The 19,129-nt window shown below is 39.7% G+C and overlaps 1 protein-coding gene across 2 annotated transcripts in view; it reads right to left on the bottom strand.

Annotated features, from left to right (window-relative positions):
* LOC124612895 (tetratricopeptide repeat protein 30A) overlaps positions 1-19,129 on the bottom strand; it is a 161,263-nt gene that overhangs the window by 125,129 nt on the left and 17,005 nt on the right. For both annotated transcript variants that reach the window (XR_006979580.1, XM_047141356.1), the window contains exons 3-5: positions 12,951-13,160; positions 2,563-2,688; positions 2,303-2,438 (exon numbers count right to left, since the gene is read on the bottom strand). Coding sequence is in view for 1 of the 2 variants with exons in the window: in XM_047141356.1 (XP_046997312.1) it covers positions 2,303-2,438; positions 2,563-2,688; positions 12,951-13,160 (472 nt within the window). In the remaining variant the exon portion in view is untranslated. The remainder of the gene's footprint in view (positions 1-2,302; positions 2,439-2,562; positions 2,689-12,950; positions 13,161-19,129) is intronic.

Genomic DNA, 19,129 nt, shown 5'->3' with positions numbered 1-19,129 from the left:
TGTAAAAGATCCAGAAGTTTTTCTTGGTAAGACAACCTAGGTGAACTTTCTCACTGACTGAACCAACTACAATGCCAAGGTGGGTGTGTCAAATAGTCACCTCATTGTCAATAAGCTTTCCAGGCTTACAATTTACACACGTGGCCTACTGCTGGTAGTAGAGACCAATGCATCCACCCATGATCCTGTCCCATAAATACTCTTATGTCACAGACCATCCTATTGCATATGCTTCTAAGACCTTATCCAGGCCCCCAGAAACACTATCTTCAAATAGAATGGGAGGCTTCTGCGATCATCTATGCAGTCCAGAAATTTAAATTATATCTTTATGGACAGAAATTTCATCTTGTTACCAACCACTGAATGTTGCTCACCATCTTCCACATTGCTTACTAAAACAGGCCACTGATTGTCTCCAGCACTGGGCACCGTATTTGCCTAATTTCCACTATTCTATCTATCACTGGACAGCAATATTACAAACTAATATGGATGTAGTGTCCCAATTTCCCATGGGGCATGACCCAGCTTTTGACCAACACAAATAGGTGTGTTTCTAGCTTGATTCAGATCTGGGTTCAGCCATTTCAGATATCCCCTTAACATCACACAATGTCATGGCTATCACCTGAAAGGGCCTGATATTATGTCACCTCACACACTTTATGCAATCTTATGGCCAGACACAACTCCTGACTGCAGTTTTCACACTTAATGGCCATGGTGAAATCAGCTGCAACTAAACAATGGGGTCCTGTTGAGAGTCTTGGATGAGGACCACTGCCAAGTCCTGATTTCATCTCTTCAAGCATGAGTACGGCACTTCTTGAATGCTGCCCATTGGGTCATGTTCTGAATGATAAGTTTGGCAAAACAACATATGTTCTGGCCTATTATTGACTATGAAATTGCAGACCTAGTCCGTCAATGCTATGTTCTCTCCCTGACCAGATGGTGCAGAGGTGTGGAGTCTAACCATCTAGATTTTGTTGACCCATTTTTGGGCTCCTTATATGTTGTGACATTCCTTTTCTCACTTCCCTTCTGTGTTCTACATGTCCCAGAGCACGTCTGCCATTACAATCATGGCCTTGCAAATAATCTCTGCCCTTGAAGGCAGCCCACACACTTTGGTTTCAGATATCAAGATGGAATTCACCTCCCACGATTCTGAACAGTTTTGGGCCCATAAAGGGACTCAATACCTTCATACTGTACCCTTTCAACTGGTCTCTAACAGCGATGTGGAATGCTTTGTCCACACTTTTAAGACCCAGCTCCACAAGGAAATGATGTCCAAAACTGCACCTAATGCCTCCTGTAGTTTCTGGCAACTTACATAGCCACTCCAACTGAAGGACTCTGTCAGGTGGGGTGGCTAAGTGGCCACCCTCACTGCAACTTCACAGACAGCCGCACCTGCCACTGGTGCATGTCGTCACCAAGGTCTCTCTCTTCCAGGTGGAGACCCCACTCTGGGGCTGTATGTTTGGACACCATTCACTCTGGATCCATGGAATGATCTCTGCCTGCTACAGGCCTTTGACGTATATTGTGGTCTCTGCAGCCCATCAAAATAAACTTCATCTCCATCATCCTGGCTATCAGTAATCTTCTTCTCTAGCTCCAGCAGACTATCTGGTCCTGCTGCGGCTCATGCAACTTCCATCAAGCCCTGTGGGCTTCCACAGTGATGCCCTTGGACACTGATCTCCTGGCCTTCCCCTAGTTGTGGCTCTGTCAGACCACACATCACCTACATCATCTCTCCTGGTGGTCGCTGCTGGGTGAAAGGGAGAGGGGGAGCTGTAGTGGCAGGAGCTGTAGTGGCGCCACCCACTGTCATTACGGAAACAGAATATCTGGTGTAACAATAATAGCAAGTGCTGTGGAGTCACTACCTGGATGATGCTTGCCGCCAGGACTGCACTCTGATAAGACCAGTCCTACCAGAATCCTGCACATAAGCTGGCCCAGGGTCATTTGTAATTCTATTGCAGTGCTGATGCAGGGGAATGTGTGTTGGATAATCTATCAGTTTGTTTATCATTACAGACTTGGTTCATGAGTGTTTACTCTTCTGTTAATAAATGACTGGACTCTGACACTGGGTGAACTGGACTTTGGTTGGATTGTTTACTTAAAGATAGGTTGCAATTCTTCAAATCAACTGGAGAAAGTTTCCATCAGTTTCATGTGTAGATTACTTTCACAAAACATATGAAAGTATGGCTAGTTGAATAAAGTACAATATATTGTAGAAAATCTAATAATTGCAAAGTACAGTAGAAAATATTACAAATGTGCTTTAAAGCTGGAGCATATTCTTTCAGCCTGTAATAGCAAAGAGCTATGTTGTACGAAAGGTGTGGATTATATCCCAAAATCTGTACTGCTGATGTGAATTTTTGCAAGGCATCTTCATATCTTCCTTCCTAAAAAAAAAGAAGATAAATTTAAGAGTGATATACAATATAGCACACAACAAAACCAATAAGCTAATCCACTACATGTCATGTGAAGTTACCCACAAATTTTATTAAAATCCACCCAGTTTACCTTATATAGCAGACATCCAAGGTTAATTTCCGTATCAGGGTCATCAGCTGGACCACTGTCCACGAGACCCTTTGCTCCAGCCAGATCTTCTTCTCCATATTTTATGGCAGCTTTTAATTTATTTACCTTAAAAACAAAAAACACAAAAATTACACTACAGGACTTGAAATAATGTTCTTTTTTTGCAGTGGGTACAAAATTTTGTTTACTCTACAGACAAAAATGAAAAGGAAAATCTAGCATCTAATTTAGTATTATGGATTTTCATGTTACAGAATAAGCCAGAAATAAATGAATGAACATACTATAAAACATAACTGTATTATCACAATGAAATGATAACTGAGTGTAGAGTTCCACCAATTTTTTCAAAGATAAAAAAAGCAATAAGCATACAACAAAGAATTGTAATACTATCACTAAATTTTAGGTATTACTGAATTAAAAACAGCTCCATTGCACTTGTGTGTGAGGTAAAGCAGCAGGCACACAGGTGCCAATATGTAATTTCACAAGCGAACCTGTTTGTACGTCACAAGGCAGCTGGGCCAAGATGTGCAGTTGTGGTGACATTGTAGAAAGGCCTTTGCAGCTACAAACTGGCCTATGGAGTATTTCCACATCATAATGACAAAGGAGTGTTGATTTGAACATGGCTGGAAGCAGTGTAGTGGCACAACAAGCGTGCTATGAATCACTATAAGTACCCTCTGATTTTAGCTCAGTTACGTGCAGTCTGACAGCACCCTCCGCACCACTGTGTCCACGCAAGTCTTCATCATTCTATGGACCAGCCAGTATCTGATGCCGGTTTGGACTGTGAACTCCACCAGATCGCTCACAGTTCTCGGAACATACACGTGGACTTAGAATTACAGAGCAGATGAGCCTTCCCCCAGGCTCCACTGTAGCACCAAACTGCTGTCTTGGAGAGTAGTAGTTTGCAGCCATGGTAGTACTGGTACTTGCATATGAGCTAGCTTTTAATTGGGTAGCAATGGATGCCTATGATAGTCCAGCAGAAGTATGTGTTGCTTGTATTGTTCACTCAGGGCCACATAGTGCTAATTCAGACACACGGTGCTGAGTGGAGCAAACAATGTCAGCAAAGCAGGACACAGATGTCAAATGGTCATCCTGCTACCATGACCTTCAGACATCATTAGCACAGCTGGTGGACTAGTGCCTAGAGAGGATGTATCCAGAGTGATGCAGCATGTTGTAACTCAAGACAAAATAAAAATGCTGTATCTTACAGTGGAGTTTTCCTAGTCACTCTCAGCCAGCACCACTGCCTTCACAACCTGCCACTTCATGACCTCTACACCACAGCAGTCCTAAACATGTTATGTTGCTATAGAATAGCTGAACTAACCAATGATATGATAACTGAGTGTAAAGTTCTACCACATTTTCCAATGATAAAAAAAGCAAATTGAATCATGCAACATAGAATGACTGACTAAAAACAGAAAGTTATGTCAAATATATGGAACTCATGAAGAAGCAATTGTAATTAAGACATTATTTACATAGAAGAAGCTTTAAAGATGTATGCATTCAAAAAATTGCTGAGCTGTAGCTTTGAGCTCTACCAGATAAATGCCAATTGTAAAAGATTTAATTACTCAGTTACATTAACAGTTCATGGTCCAAAGTTTAAATGGAACACAGGGCTATTAAAAACCAAGAACACACAATGAAACATAGAAACATATAGCCATATCATTCCACTACCATGAAACTTGGTGACGATGTTATTCCTTCCCTACAAATCTGAAATGGTGGCAATGCATGGAGCAGGGAACAGAAATTGTTAGGCCACAAAATACAAAAATTCTGTCACAGATTTTATTTTGCTTCCCAGAAGTATAACCCTTAAACAAGCTAGTTAAATCTTAACAAATGAACTACAAACAATTCAGAAATAGTATTCGATATGGAGTTAAACAGCTGCAAAATCAGTATTTAACACTGAAAAATTTTCATGATAGTAATTTCAAATCACTCTTTTATAATTTTCAGTTACAAAAGTGGTCTCACTAGTGGCCCAAATTCCTACAACATATGAAAGCAGAGTTATAAACATGCAGTATAGATAGTTACACAAAAGGAAACACACAGATGATGCAAATGCTTATTAAAAATTGAAAATGAAATTTGTGCCAAAAACAATTACAGTCTTCAAGTTGCACCCACTTTTGATATGCAAGCACAATGCACACTTACAGGAATAAGCACTATTTGGCACACAGCTGAATATGTAAACTACTCAGTATATTAAAAGTGACATATTAAAATGATTCACTTAATATAAAACTACGACTTACTTCAATTGTCAGTGACATACTTGGCCCACAAGAATTAAAAAAACTCATGAGCTTATAAGAAAGTACACCTTAAAACAGCTTACATAAAATCATTATAGAGTGAGTGTGTGTGTGTGGTGTGTGTGTGTGTGTGTGTGTGTGTGTGTGTCCAACATCTCATTCTAAACCACCTAAACCACTGGACTGGTTTCAACCAAACTTGGTACATGTACTGCTTGCTATATAAGAATCAGCCCTGTGGGTATTAAAAGCTCCTGGGCCCCATAGGAGCAGAGATCTCAGCAAAAAAGGGACTTCCAACCCTGACATGTAGTCTGGCCCTTTCCAACATGCATATTGTGCAGGTAGTATCCTTCTCAGGGGTTACAAGTGCTGATGGGCACAGCTGAGTAGAGAGATGAACAGACAGATTTGGGAGTAGAAGATGGAAACAGAGAGAGAGAGAGAGAGAGAGAGAGAGAGAGAGAGAGAGAGTAGGGAGGAGAAGGACAGAGATAGGGGGAAGATAAGATGGACTGAGAGGGGAAGGGTAGGATATGGACTGAGAGGAGAGGGGAGGGGAGGGGAGGAGATGGACAGCAGGAGAGTGGAAGAGGAGCTGGACATAAAGAGGGGAGAGGAGGAGATGGCCTTAGAGAGGGTAGAAGAGGTGGGAAGAGAGAGGAGGCAGGAGGAGATGGACAGAGGGAGGGGAGAAAGAGGAGAGCGACAAAGAGGGGATGGAAAAGAAGATTGTGCAATATATGTGAAGTACATGTATGCAAGCGAAGCCATGGGGAAAAGGTTAATAACACAATTGTTCTTAGGACATTAAATATCAATGTGAAAACATATTAATGACTTCTAGCACTGTCAATCCTAGAATTTGAATTTAACTGGCATGGTGTCACATGAGGTCAAGGGGCACACCTTTTCAACATAACAGTAACATTTACTTAATTTTATTTTTTAACTCTCCTAAAGCCTGATCAAGAGCAATACAAAGAAAATGGGCCTCTGACAAATCATTCACAACTAAAATACAGTTCCGTAAAATTAAGGCTCACCAGATTCAATGGGATTCCAATGTGTTGGTGAAATTCATATAATACCTCTGGTGAAAATAAATGCCACATGGCATCCCAAACACCCACATGCATATCTCTGTAAATTGAGGCCAAGGGTCTGAGTCTCACTTGTTGGTCAACTCCTGTTGATTGGCCATTAACCACTCCCAGAAAATGATTACAGCTACTGCTTAACTATGGCCATCGACTCCACTCATACGAACTCCAACCACAATCCCATCCCACTTGTGGCATAAGCACTTGTTGCAATCTATCTGAAGCACAACCTATTGCTTAGCAGCTGAGACCAAGCAATAAATACAAAGAATACAGACAGAGTGAGGGTAGGTGCAGATGTGCTCAGCATCAAGGTCACTTTGCTGCCTCTATGTGTGTTCCCTGCCGGAGTGCCACAGTATCCATCACCCAGTCACAGAGAAACAATGTCTTTGGCACACTCACAACTTATTGATATTAATCAGTACATGGATCAAACTTTGCCATTCAATAAAACATGTTTCCAACTATGGATAACTTGGCTGCAGAATTCTGTATTTTGGGTGTTCATAGATATTGCACCTCGAAAATCACTCCATTGTTGTTCTGAAGATGCTTACCATGCAACCCTTTCCTCATCAGAGAAAAGAGGAAGAAGTCATTGCAGAAAATGTCAGGAGAATATGGGAATGAGGTAATATTTGATAGCCAAAAGAAGCAGCTTGTGTGATTGTGTCCTTTCCAGAATGAGCCAGGGTATTGTCCTTGGACAGCTTCTTGTGACACTTCATTTTGACAACCTGCTATAACCTTGTCAGGAGATTTCAGTAGCATGTTCCTGGGCCACTTATGAGCACAGTTCTTTAGCATCACATCATATCAGTCCCAGAAAAACATTCAGGATAGCCCTGCCAGATGGGGTTGGATCTCTGTCTTTTTCAACAGTGCTGAATCCATATGTTCCCACTGCTTGCTTTTCTCCTTTGTCTATGGATCATAATCATACACCCAGAATTCGTTTATGGTGGTTAGGTGGCTAGCGACATCATCTGGACTGGACTGACCTGACAGAGCAGCAATATTTCTGCTGCTAGTTTAGTTTGACGGACTTTTGTAACAGGTGCAAGCAGTCGCAGAATTCAGGTGGGAGTGACTTTTGTCATGTTCAAAATGTTGTGTAAGGTGTCAAAAACTGATTCATAAGTGATTTCAACTTTTCCCACTATCGCCTCAATTGTGATATGCTAGTCTTCAAGCACCAAGACCTCCACTTCGCTTCCTATTCCAAGTACTTCAGTACTTCACACAGAGATGGTTTGTCTCTTCATTATTTGTCATTTACATTTTGCTGACCACACTGGAAGTAACTGCACCACCTACCCACTGTGTCATATAATGGAGCATTGTTGCCATACACTTACACCAACTCACCATGAATTTTTGTAATGTTGTTCCCATTCAAATGCAAGAAACCAATTACTGTATGATACTCCACTTTATCAACTGACTGTGCCATTTTGTATAGTTTCTTCTAGCAGCATGCTACAGGGCTGTGGTGTGGCGGTTTCAATGTATACCACAAATGCAGGCATGTACCATAAAAAAATAAAAAATTATTTACACAGCTTTATTTTTAATCAGATAATTAAACATTATGGCTATCTCTCATACATTAACAAAATTGCTAGTTTTCCCCTGAGCAGTAGTCAAAAGGAAATAATAATAAGAAAATTTTCTCTCTATTTATGTTTTTCCATAGCTATTTTGCCAATGGTGTTAATTGGTAACTCTAGACCAACTCATGTTTTATGTTTCTTCTCACTGACAGCAACAACATGACAACACATGAAAGCTAGTACGTATATGAGGGTGGGACTAGGCAAGAGTGTAATCCGGATACAAAATAAGATGGTCAAATCTGTTATTAGAACAGTAAAATGTGATCATGATGATCATTAAAAATTTTTAATATGACCTTATACATGATTAGGCAAGAGATCTTCTGTTCATATGCCATATTCAGTTAGTTACTAGTCCCATTGATGATCTTCACCATAAATGTTACGATGTGGAATGTAACTATACACACTGGCCATTTATAATTGTTTTCTACAAAACTGACTGATTACCCTTATATCCAAGAATTCCTCTATGGTACAGAAGGTGTTGTTAAGGAGAAACTTACTTAATCTACATTTGAGAACACTTCTGCTACCTGTCAGACTTTAATTTCCATAGGTAGATTTTTTAAAAAGTTTTACAGCTGCATATTCCTTCTGTGCAAGAGTTAAATTCATTAAATGGTAATGCACAAAATTTTTCCTTCTAGTGTTGTACTTGTGAATATCTCTGTTATTCTCAAACTCAGATGAATTGTTGATAACAAATTTCATAAGTGCATAAATGTACTGGGGTTAATATTCTCAGCTGCTTAAAGAGATGCCTGCAAGAGGTGTGTGCATCCCATGCACAATTCCCGTTACTTTCACTGATGTATAATGAATTTTTACTTTTTCTGGCAGTCTAGTTATTTATTCAGAGCTGCCAAACTTTTTGAGCTTAAATTCACCATTCTATGTACTTTTATCCTATGACTGTCTTCAATACTTTCAGTACTTACAACAAAGGATGATTCATTCCGAAGCAAACTCGTTACAGAACATCTGTCATATTCTCAATGGTCTCTGAAGTACAGCTATTTGATACCTACGGTAGTGCAAAGCTGGCCAAATGAATTCACAGATCACTTATGGAGAGATATGCACATCACTAAATGGATGGAGTGATGGGCCTTGCCATTTCAGATTGTTTGATTTGTACGTGGGTTGGAAAAATTTACAATGCATTTCATATTCTATGCTGTCAGTCCATGAGTATTTAAACATGGAGTGTTTGCTTACACAGTGTCTGTTTACAGTCACTGCAGTTTAAATGGGAGGGATTTTATTTGATAATACCTAGTCCAGATTCCTGAATGAAAAATTTATCATGGAACAGTGTCTTTGAAGGGCCTCAACACACTTTGCGAATGTGGTTTTCCTCCCATTTTCCATGTCATATAAGAAGAAAAAGGGGGATAAGACTGGACAACGTCCTGTAAGATACAGAAATTGTAGCACAACACAATTAGGAGATAATTAGAGAAAGAACACAACCTTAAACAAGACACGGATAGGAAAGGAAGTTAGCTGTATCCTTTTGAAAGGAAGTATTCTGAAATTAACCTTAACTGATTTATGGAAGCCATGAAAAACATAAATCTGCATGAGCAAATGAGGGTTTCAATCCTATTCCTCCCAAATGCAAGTCCAGTAATCATAAGCATCTTCCTTGGTTTCTACACAACTGATGAATCCAGAAAATTAAATGTGGCACACAGCACAGAAGATCATATCAGCTATAGGGAATTTTGTGAATTTATAAGTGCCAAGGATGTACTGATTTTGATATTTGGTTTCCTGATGATCAGTTTACCACTGATGGAATCAAAAAATATTATAACTATCATAAATATCTCAGTAGAAATTCAGAAACTACTGTGGATGACACATTTCAACCTTGTTTTTCAGTTTACGTAAGGTGTTGCATCACTGATAATCTACTCATTGGTCCATACCCTGAATTAAATCTTAATGAATCACAACATCTGCAGTTCTTTCACAAAATGTTGCTTGAATACTTCAAGGTCTTTTGTTAATGAGGGCTAGTGTGTGTGAGGAGGTGTGTACTCATATTGATTATACAGCAGGACTCCACACCCTAGTAATGCTTGAACCATTTGCAAGGAGTACTGCTGTTTGATGTTACAATGTAGTGATACTATACTCCTTACTCATTACTAGCTTCAGGAATTTTCTTAACTGAATGTGCCTTTTCTCTGGTGGAGGCACTGTCTTGCTATATACCATCAACAATGCCTAAGTGCTATTGGTCAAGTTCACAGTTAGTATGCAGAGAGTTGCTATTGCAGTTATGTACAGAGCAGTTGCACAAATCCATGTCACAGAAAAATTGTTTGAAGAATTTGTTAGAAAGTATGATTACAAGTTGAAAGCATTATGTTGGATAAAAGTATAACGGTGATTTGTGATTTGGTTTATTTGTAGACAGGCAGAAATTTTTTCTTTTGAGGCAGATGGGTTGGTGCAACTCCAGATTAAGCTGTGACCAATTGGCCAATCCATGCAACTCCAGTCCAACTGCCAACTACTCCCACTGGCTTGCAGATGGCCTATACTGCCTGGCTATTCACATTTGAGGCACCATCCAACAAAGATGCCAGAGCACCAGTGCCGCTATTATGTTCAATGCCCCTATTTGATGCTGCATCTTCCACTGCCTTGGCAGCTCCGGCTGCCTCCGACGCCCCAGACCTGACTGCTCCCACCAATGTGACTACTCATGTTGCCAAAGCTGTCACTGTTGCAGCCTGCAATTGCTGACACTGCTATCACTGCCTACTGCTGGTATCAGATGATCCATTGTCCCTCCTCTAAGACAGTAAACTGTAGACCTCTAAGACAGTAAACTGTAGACTATCACATACTATGTGGCACATCTTTGGCCACTATCTCCCCCCCCCCCCCCCCCCACACACACACACCCCTCCACATGTAGCATAAAATTGGAAACTCCTAGAGGTGATGGGCAGGCACTTCACTGTTGACTTTGGGACTGCCCTCTCTTCTCCATGTGTCAGATACTCCCATATTTGCAGAGCCTCAATTACGCTTGTTTGTATTGCTGGTGACAATCTCTGCACTTTCCAATGAACTGCTATTGGATATTTTGGATAGACTTAGTACTGCTCATCACAATCTGCATGATCCTGGTCATGCTAATTTTGCACCAGCCTTATTATGTAGTGCTTTGGTGTACTAATGAAGTTCTGTCAAGCAGGCCAGATAAGGTAGGGCAGTTTTCAATTTTTTGTTCTTCAGTGCACAAAAGCTTGTGCGCTACTGTATTGCAACCTGGCTGAATCACAGTGTCACAACAATATAGCTCACACTCACTCACTCACTCACTCGCTCATTCTCTCTCTCTCTCTCTCTCTCTCTCTCTCTCTCTCTCTCTGTCTATGCACATGCGTGTGATGGTCATATTCCACAACTGCACAATGGTAAGTTGTTTATTGAGGAAGAAATCCAAGTGTCAAAGAGCCGTGCTTAACCTAGAGATACTTTAGCAGCACTTCCAAGTCACTTCTGTGAGGAACTATGCCGCAGCCAGTTAGCAGACATTGCCAACTGTAAATTGTTTCCTTCATTTACACTCACTCATTCTCTCACAGACTCATGGCCTCTTGTCTCAGCAGTGAGGCACTAGAATGACACATTGTTTTGCTGTAGGTATTGTGTAGACCTTCTTCGCTGTTGCACTAGTCAGTTCACTGTTCTGAATTCTGTGTGCCCTAGTACCCAGTAGAATTCCTTCAGAACTGCATGCATAATGGATGGTGAATTCATTTGGTAAGTAAGTATTGAGGGCGTGGCTGGAGCAATATATACAGCAGAAATGTTTGTCCCCTTGTTTATACCCATCAGTTGATACTGACATATAAGGAGTGATCAAATGAAAAGGCACAAAACATTGTAACAACGAAACCAGTTGAAATCTGTTTTAGTTACTTTGGGATAATGTAGTAAGACATCTAGGAATGTCAATGTGGTGTCCAGTACAGTTGGATGCATGTGCCACGTTCCTTTAAAAAATCAAAGCTGTGACCTCAGCAGGTAAGGTGCTGCTCATCATGTTTTTCAATGTCTAATACTATTCAAAGTATAGGCCGTTAATAGGGACATGTACTGTGAGACACTCCGTAGCCTATGCAAGTCCATCAAGAGCGAACAGTCTGGCCAGCTCAAGAGGGAGTGATTTTACTCCACGATAATGTGTGCCCACATATCTCCATGGACATGAAGAGTAATGGTCAAGTTCATGGGGGAGAAGCTTGAGCAACTGCCCTACAACCTGGACATGTCACCCTCTGACTTCCACATGTTTGGTTCATTAAAAAAAAACATCTCAAAGGGAAGTGCTTAAACTTGAGTGACAAACTGAAGGTACAGTGCAAGACCGACTCCTGTGACAGCCACAGGAATTCTGGGAACTGGGAATCCTTTAGCGCGTAGAACAGTGGGATAATTGTGCTCAGCCCTCTGGTGATCAATTTAAAAAAAATACCCACAGTGTTGTTTCATACATTTTCTTTTGCGACACCCCGCATACAATTTTTGTACTCATTTAAAGTGCTGTACACATTTAATTTGGAAATTCAGTCAAGAATATTTCTGGTCTTATATTGAAGTACATCTAAATAACTGAGTCTCATGAGTATCCAGGGTGGCAGTTGGTTTCCACCAAGATTTGATACACAGTACTGTGTCTAGCTTCCTACAGATCCGGTAAGCCTCATGCATTTCAAGTGATTTATGAAAGCAATTTGCAGGGGGAGGTAATCAACCAGACAGAATGTTCATGACTGTGGATCAAAGAAGACATTGCATGTCTGCTGTCATGTAAATAATTGTGGCTTATCATCCTTGGCACAGAGATTGGTCACAGAACCATTTTTATAGGGACCTGTTGTCAGCTCAATTCCCTTAACATAGACATTATACTTGATGTTTTGTTGTGTAAGTCTTGTTGATTTATGTGCCTGCAGTCATAATCCAACCATGACCACAAGAAGGATTCATAGAACTGGACAAAATAAACCATGTCTGGTCACAATTATCTGTGGCTAAGGCACTTCAGGAGGTCCACTGTCTTAAAGTACTATAATTGTTGAGTACTGAGAAGAGTCAGAACAAGAAATATTTATTGTGGAAATTTAACTATGAGTGGTTCGTTCAATATTGTTTACTGTGCAAAGAATAAAAATATGTAAAAACTGATCAAATTTAAAACTAATGCAATTTTTACATCAGCCCTACAACACAAATATGTCTAAATGCTACACTGAACACAATTTTAAACCACATTGTAGATTAATTGAAGCACATGTATCTACCTTGGTGGTATATGCTGGATCATCTATCTGAGTTGTAACTTTCATAGCCTCCTCATACAGACAGGCCTGATACAGAGACTGAGCATAGTACAATTTGTACTCTGTTTCTTCAGGGACAAGAGCTGTCAGCTGCTCATAGCAATCTGCAGCATTTACAAAATCTTGAGTATAGAAGTAACAGTATGCAAGCAATGAAAGTCCAGCTCTTGACTGAAAGAAAATAAAAAGGAAAGTAGTGATAGCACAAAAATACAGTACTTACAGAGGATATGTCTGCACATAATTACACACATTTGACAAGAACAACTTTCCAATCTATTAAGGTAACTATTAGTTCAAATGACTTACAAAATATAAATTATATAATCAAAAATGCAAACATTTTTGAACAAACAACCGACATCCTTCAGTGTCAATACACTATTAGAGCCTTTTTCTGGATTATTAAGTCTTTAAGAGAGAGGTGTGCACTGCTGAAATGTTTAACTGAAAATGGAACAATACTGAGAATAGAATCATGTTAAGCAAGGTTGAAGCAAATGGGAAAAATATGCTGATGAAAATGAATGGACTTATTTATAGGTAAAGTTACAGAGGCCAAGGTAAAAACCAAAAGTGACATTAATACACTTGTTTGTTGGCAACTTCCCACTTACTTACCATCATTTCATTTGCAGCTATGACCCAATCAAATCAAGCAAAGATATTTCTAATACAGCCTATTTGACTGATATAACAATCTCAGTTGCTTGATGTAGTAAATATTGCTAAGGTTCTAGAAGGTAGCTTTCCAGCAGAGCATGCTAAAGACTGTTGGTACCTGTACATTTCATCTTCCCCACAATAATGATGAGGTATTCCTGGGATCTTCCATAGATAGTCAATATCACCATTTGAAGATGCAGAGGAGATCCTTTAGGTGAATGGACCAATAAGTTTGCCATGCAGTTGGTTAAAGCTGCAAGTCATTTCCATTTTCAAGGCAAGCCATCATGGAAATACACGTAACTACAGATCTTTACTGCTGACATCAGTCTGCTGTAGAGCTAAGGAACACACATTATGATTCAGTATTATAACTTTCTTGAGAATAGAAAATATTTTATGGAGTGATAGTCCGGCAAGTAACAGGAGAGCTTCTTTGAAGTTTGGAAAACAGGAAAGAGATACAGGCAGTATTGAAGCTGGAAGGGCAGGTCCTGAGTTGTGCCTGGATAGTCCTGTCCTTAAGAGCATTGCCTGCACAGACAAAGTTCGATGTTTGAATCCTGATCTGGTACACAGTTTTAGTCTGCCATGATGTATCGGCACAGTGTGCATTCCACTACAGAATGAAAGATTAATTCTAAAGTATACAGTCTGCTCACATCTAGACAAGGATCTTATCTCAGTAAAAGATGATTTCCCAGTACAGCACAAACCATAGTAATATTCATGGAGCATGATGCTATCCTCATGTAACATAAAATGTACAAAAAAGACTGACGAAAAAAATTCCCAATGACTCAGCATTGCAGGCTTGCCTTGTACAAATACATTTGTTGTCAATAATAAAATCATAACTGCAAAACCAGACCAACACCAAATGGTCATTCTCTGGTCCCTCCAATTGCAGGTTTTGTCACTGTTGCATAAGGGGCACTGGGGGATAGCAAATACACAAGCCACACTTACTTAATGCTACGCATTTGTCAAGCGTGTGCAGAAAACCAAGCACGACCATGTACAGTGTTTACACTATGGACTATTCCCCTGGCAATGAAACAATTGCAACTGTGAATAAATCTTCTGAAAATCAATTTACCTACTTGTCCTGATATGTTATCAAACTACCCCTGCATTAATTGTATGTAGGCTCTCGTGGCTGGTGCTTACTCAAGTGAAAACTGATGATGATGTTTGGTTAGTGGGGGCACTCAATTGCGTGGTCATCAGCACCCTTACAATGACCCAATTTTTACACAGTCCAAAGTTTTTTACACAATCCAATCTAGCCACTGTGATGAGTGATGATGAGGATGAAATGAAGAGGACAATACAAACAACCAGTCCCCAAGTACAGAAAATCCCCAACCTGGCCAGGAATCGAACCCATCCCATATGTAAATGCATTTACATATGTCTGCTTGTGTCTGTATATGTGCGGATGGATATGTGTGTGTGTGCGCGAGTGTATACCTGTCCTTTTTTCCCCTAAGGTAAGTCTTTCCACTCCCGGGATTGGAATGACTCCTTACCCTCTCCCTTAAAACCCACATCCTTTCGTCTTTCCCTCTCCTTCCCTCTTTACTGATGAAACAACCTTGGGTTGCAAAAGCTTGAAATTTGTGTGTGTGTTTGTGTGTTTTTTTATTGTCTCTGTCAACATACCAACACTTTCTGGTAAGTTACAGCATCTTTGTTTTTATATATATAAATATGTCTGCTTGTGTCTGTATATGTGTGGATGGATATGTGTGTGTGTGCGAGTGTATAGCCGTCCTTTTTTCCCCCTAAGGTAAGTCTTTCCGCTCCCGGGATTGGAATGACTCCTTACCCTCTCCCTTAAAACCCACATCCTTTCGTCTTTCCCTCTCCTTCCCTCTTTCCTGATGAGGCAACAGTTTGTTGCGAAAGCTTGAATTTTGTGTGTATGTTTGTGTGTCTGTCGACCTGCCAGCGCTTTCATTTGGTAAGTCACATCATCTTTGTGTGTGTGTGTGTGTGTGTGTGTGTGTGTGTGTGTGTGTGTGTGTGTCTATATATATAAAAAAATAAGATATTAAGTTTGTCAGATATATTTCCAGCACCATAAATTTGCTCCCACGATTCTTTTTTTAAAAGATTTCGAAATATCTCAATATTATGATCATTGTAAGATCTGGTCTCATATGTACTTGTCAGTTTGTTGGCCTTATCACATTCAATATTGAAACTTATGGTTTGTCCACAGTGGTCTCCAAGTCCAGTCTTTATTATTTCTGCTTTGTAATGTTGTTGATTAGAGTTAATTATTATTTGATCTATTGTAGATTTTGTACAGCAAGTTTCTTCTGTTGGCGAGCGTATTGTGATTTTCAAGTTATAAGAAAGTAATAAGAAATTCAATAGTTCTGTTCTTCTTTTATGGCTTTTGCTAAAGTCTATAGTGAAATCACGGCATATGAGTAGTTTTTGTTTATTTTTTACAGTTAGAATTAATGTTTCTTCCATGGGTTGAAGAAAGTTTTTTTATGTCTCCATTAGGAGATCTGTAAAGGCATACTACAGTTGTTCTGTGTAAAGGTAATTCTATGGATGATATTTCAAAATCCTTTTCCCTATTTAGTGTCTTTAGCTGTTCCGTATTTTTGTAAGCTATTCCTTTTCTGGCGAAGATGCAATTTCCACCACATTGAAGATGCTTTCTACAAGTGTAGGCTGCCAATTCATAGTTTGTTATGTTCCCTGTTTGTAAAATATCCTCTCTTAACCAGTGCTCATTAAGATATAGCACAGAAGCACCATTTAATTCATTTGAAAGCATTAGTTCCAATTCTATTAATTTATTGTGCAGAGACTGAACATTCTGATGGAACAGCATCAAATTATGAACCATTTTTTCTGGATTACTTGGTTGAGCACTTACCTTTGCTTTGCTTTGCTTTCTGACTTCAGTTTTCATTTTTTTTCTAGTACCAGTAGATCTGTTTTACTGGCGGAAATACTTCTAATATTTTTTGTAGTCTTATTTAAATTATCACTCCCTTTACTAAAAGTCAGTTTCCCTTTTTTTGTTTTTTTTTTATAAAAGCACACACATCTGCCAACACTTTACTGCAAGGTTTTGATCCTAACCTATTTAGATGAAGTCCCTTGTCCTAGACACTTATTGATGACAAACTTATTAAGATCTAAAAATACTGCCCCTAACGTACCACACTGATTTCGCACACAGTCATTTATCCTGTCTATGTAGCTATCACTCACTGATCTTCTGTGTAAAATTCCACTTATCACTATCTTGGATCCAGAATAGGTATTTTTGGCTGTTCTGATTATGTTTCTTGTTTCACTGATCAGCTCACTTTCACTGCAGCTGCGAAGAGAATTCGTCCCCACATGCACAAAAACACCCTTATATATTTCGTTGCCAGCCATGGTTTCACCTTCCTTTGCATTTTGTTTGGTGCCCAAAATGTTTTTCAGGTGTTTAGTCATCTGATGTAGCCTAATCCTAGGTGGAACATCAATTTTACAGTTCGGGACTTTGATGATTTTCATAAGAGAATTGCTAAGTAAAAGGAATTTGTTTTCGACACACAGCTTCTCTTCATAATTAGTGGATCTCTTTATGTTTCTTTCGTTTTTTCAGCATTTCTTGGATTATTTCCCCCATTTTGCATCATCTTCTGAGAATTACAAATTTCAGGAAAACTCATTATTGTTCATCAAGTTAGAGCAGATACAAAGACACATGACCATCTGGTGGGTGCAACATGCCCTTGATCCACAATGTCTTTGTACTAGTGGCAGTCTTCCCTGAAGATCATACATGCTGCCAGAAAGCAGTCAGCTGACAAGGCATTGATAATTCTAGCTTGATGGCGGCTGACAGCTGTTGCTAGAGTAGCATTCCTGCAGGCTGGAGTGACTGGCTTAGCACAGCCAGCACTTTGTAGGCAGAGGCTTCATTGGATTCCATTGGGCACCAGATAGAGTCAAACCTTGGACCCCATAGAGCATGGCTAGTAGCCTCCTGTCCTGACACACAGGTCCACTGAGCTCCACTGCTGAACTCTTTACTATCCCTTTGCTGCTGGTTGGCACCTATTTGTAGCACCCTTGCATCAAGGTGTTTTGCTGTCTGGCAGCAGTGGCACACATGGGCGATTGATGCAATGCTGCACTGACATGTCATTATCTGAGTCCTACCATACATTGACGTAATGTGTGAGATGGTATGCAGGTCAATTGCGTCATCACTTGCATGCCTTTGGGACTGTAAGTGGGTCACTGTGTCACTGTGTTGGCATCACAGTATTCCATCTGCACCACAACACTTACATGCACATCAAATGAGTTTGCACACTATAGGTTTTATTTGTAAGCTACTTGATTTCCTCACTGTATTGCACAGTTAGTTATCTATACAGTCATATGGATGTCTGAGGATGGAGTTACATAACTTTAAAACTGATAACATACCACACATGTAAATGGCTGACAGACATAGGGGAATTACAGGCAAAGTTTAAACAGATTGTAAATTAGATTCTGGAGAAATGTAGAGTAAGATGGTTGAGGATGGAAAAGATCCACTGTGGTCTAATAACAAAATTTGGAAAATGTTTAGGAAGCAGAGACTGTTGCATCCTTCACTAAAAAGAGAATGAGCCAATGACGACAAGCCAAATTACATGAAATTTGCGTGTCTGTAAAAAGATCGATGTGCAAAGCGTACAATAACTTCCTCCAATATACCTTAGCAAAAGACCCTTATGAGAACCTGAGAAAATTGTGGTCCTATATAATATCTCTAACTGGGTTGAAGGCTCTATCCAGTCACTTGTTGACCATTCTGGTGTGGCAACAGAAGACAGCAAAAGAAAACTGAAGTTTTAAATTTGACATTTTAGAAATCATTCATGCAGCAAGACAGTACAAACATACTGTCATTTAACTGCTGCAAATACTCCTGTATGAAGAATGTAGTAATAGGCATCTCTGGTGTACAGAGGCAACAGAAAAAGTTAAAAATAAATAAGTTACGAGTCCAGATGGAATCCCAATTCAGTTTTATGGAGAGTACTCTATGTCATTGGTCCCTTACTTAGTTTGCATTTATTGTGAATCCCTTGCCCAGCACAAAGTCCCAAGTGACTGGAAAAAAGTATAAAAGAATGGACCTACATAGTTATAGACCAATAACCATAACATCGCCTTGCTGCAGAATTCTTGAACCTCTTCTCAGATTGAATACAATAAATTCCCTCAAGATGGAAAAGCTTCTGTCCACAAATCAGCTAGGATTTAAAAAGTATCGCTTTTGCAAAACTCAGTTTGCCCTTTCCTCACAACACTCTGTAAACCACATATGAAGGGCAACAGGTGGATTCCATATGCCTAGATTTCCTCACAGCATTTGACACAATGCCCCACTGCAGACTGTTAATGATGGTATGAGCATAAGGGATAGGTTCACAGATATGGCTTGAAGA

The sequence above is a fragment of the Schistocerca americana genome, chromosome 4 (genome assembly GCF_021461395.2).
Source record: "Schistocerca americana isolate TAMUIC-IGC-003095 chromosome 4, iqSchAmer2.1, whole genome shotgun sequence".
NCBI classification, from domain to species: Eukaryota; Metazoa; Arthropoda; class Insecta; order Orthoptera; family Acrididae; genus Schistocerca; species Schistocerca americana.
The sequence above is the reverse complement of the archived record's forward strand: the minus strand, read 5'-3'. Positions and strand labels throughout refer to the sequence as shown.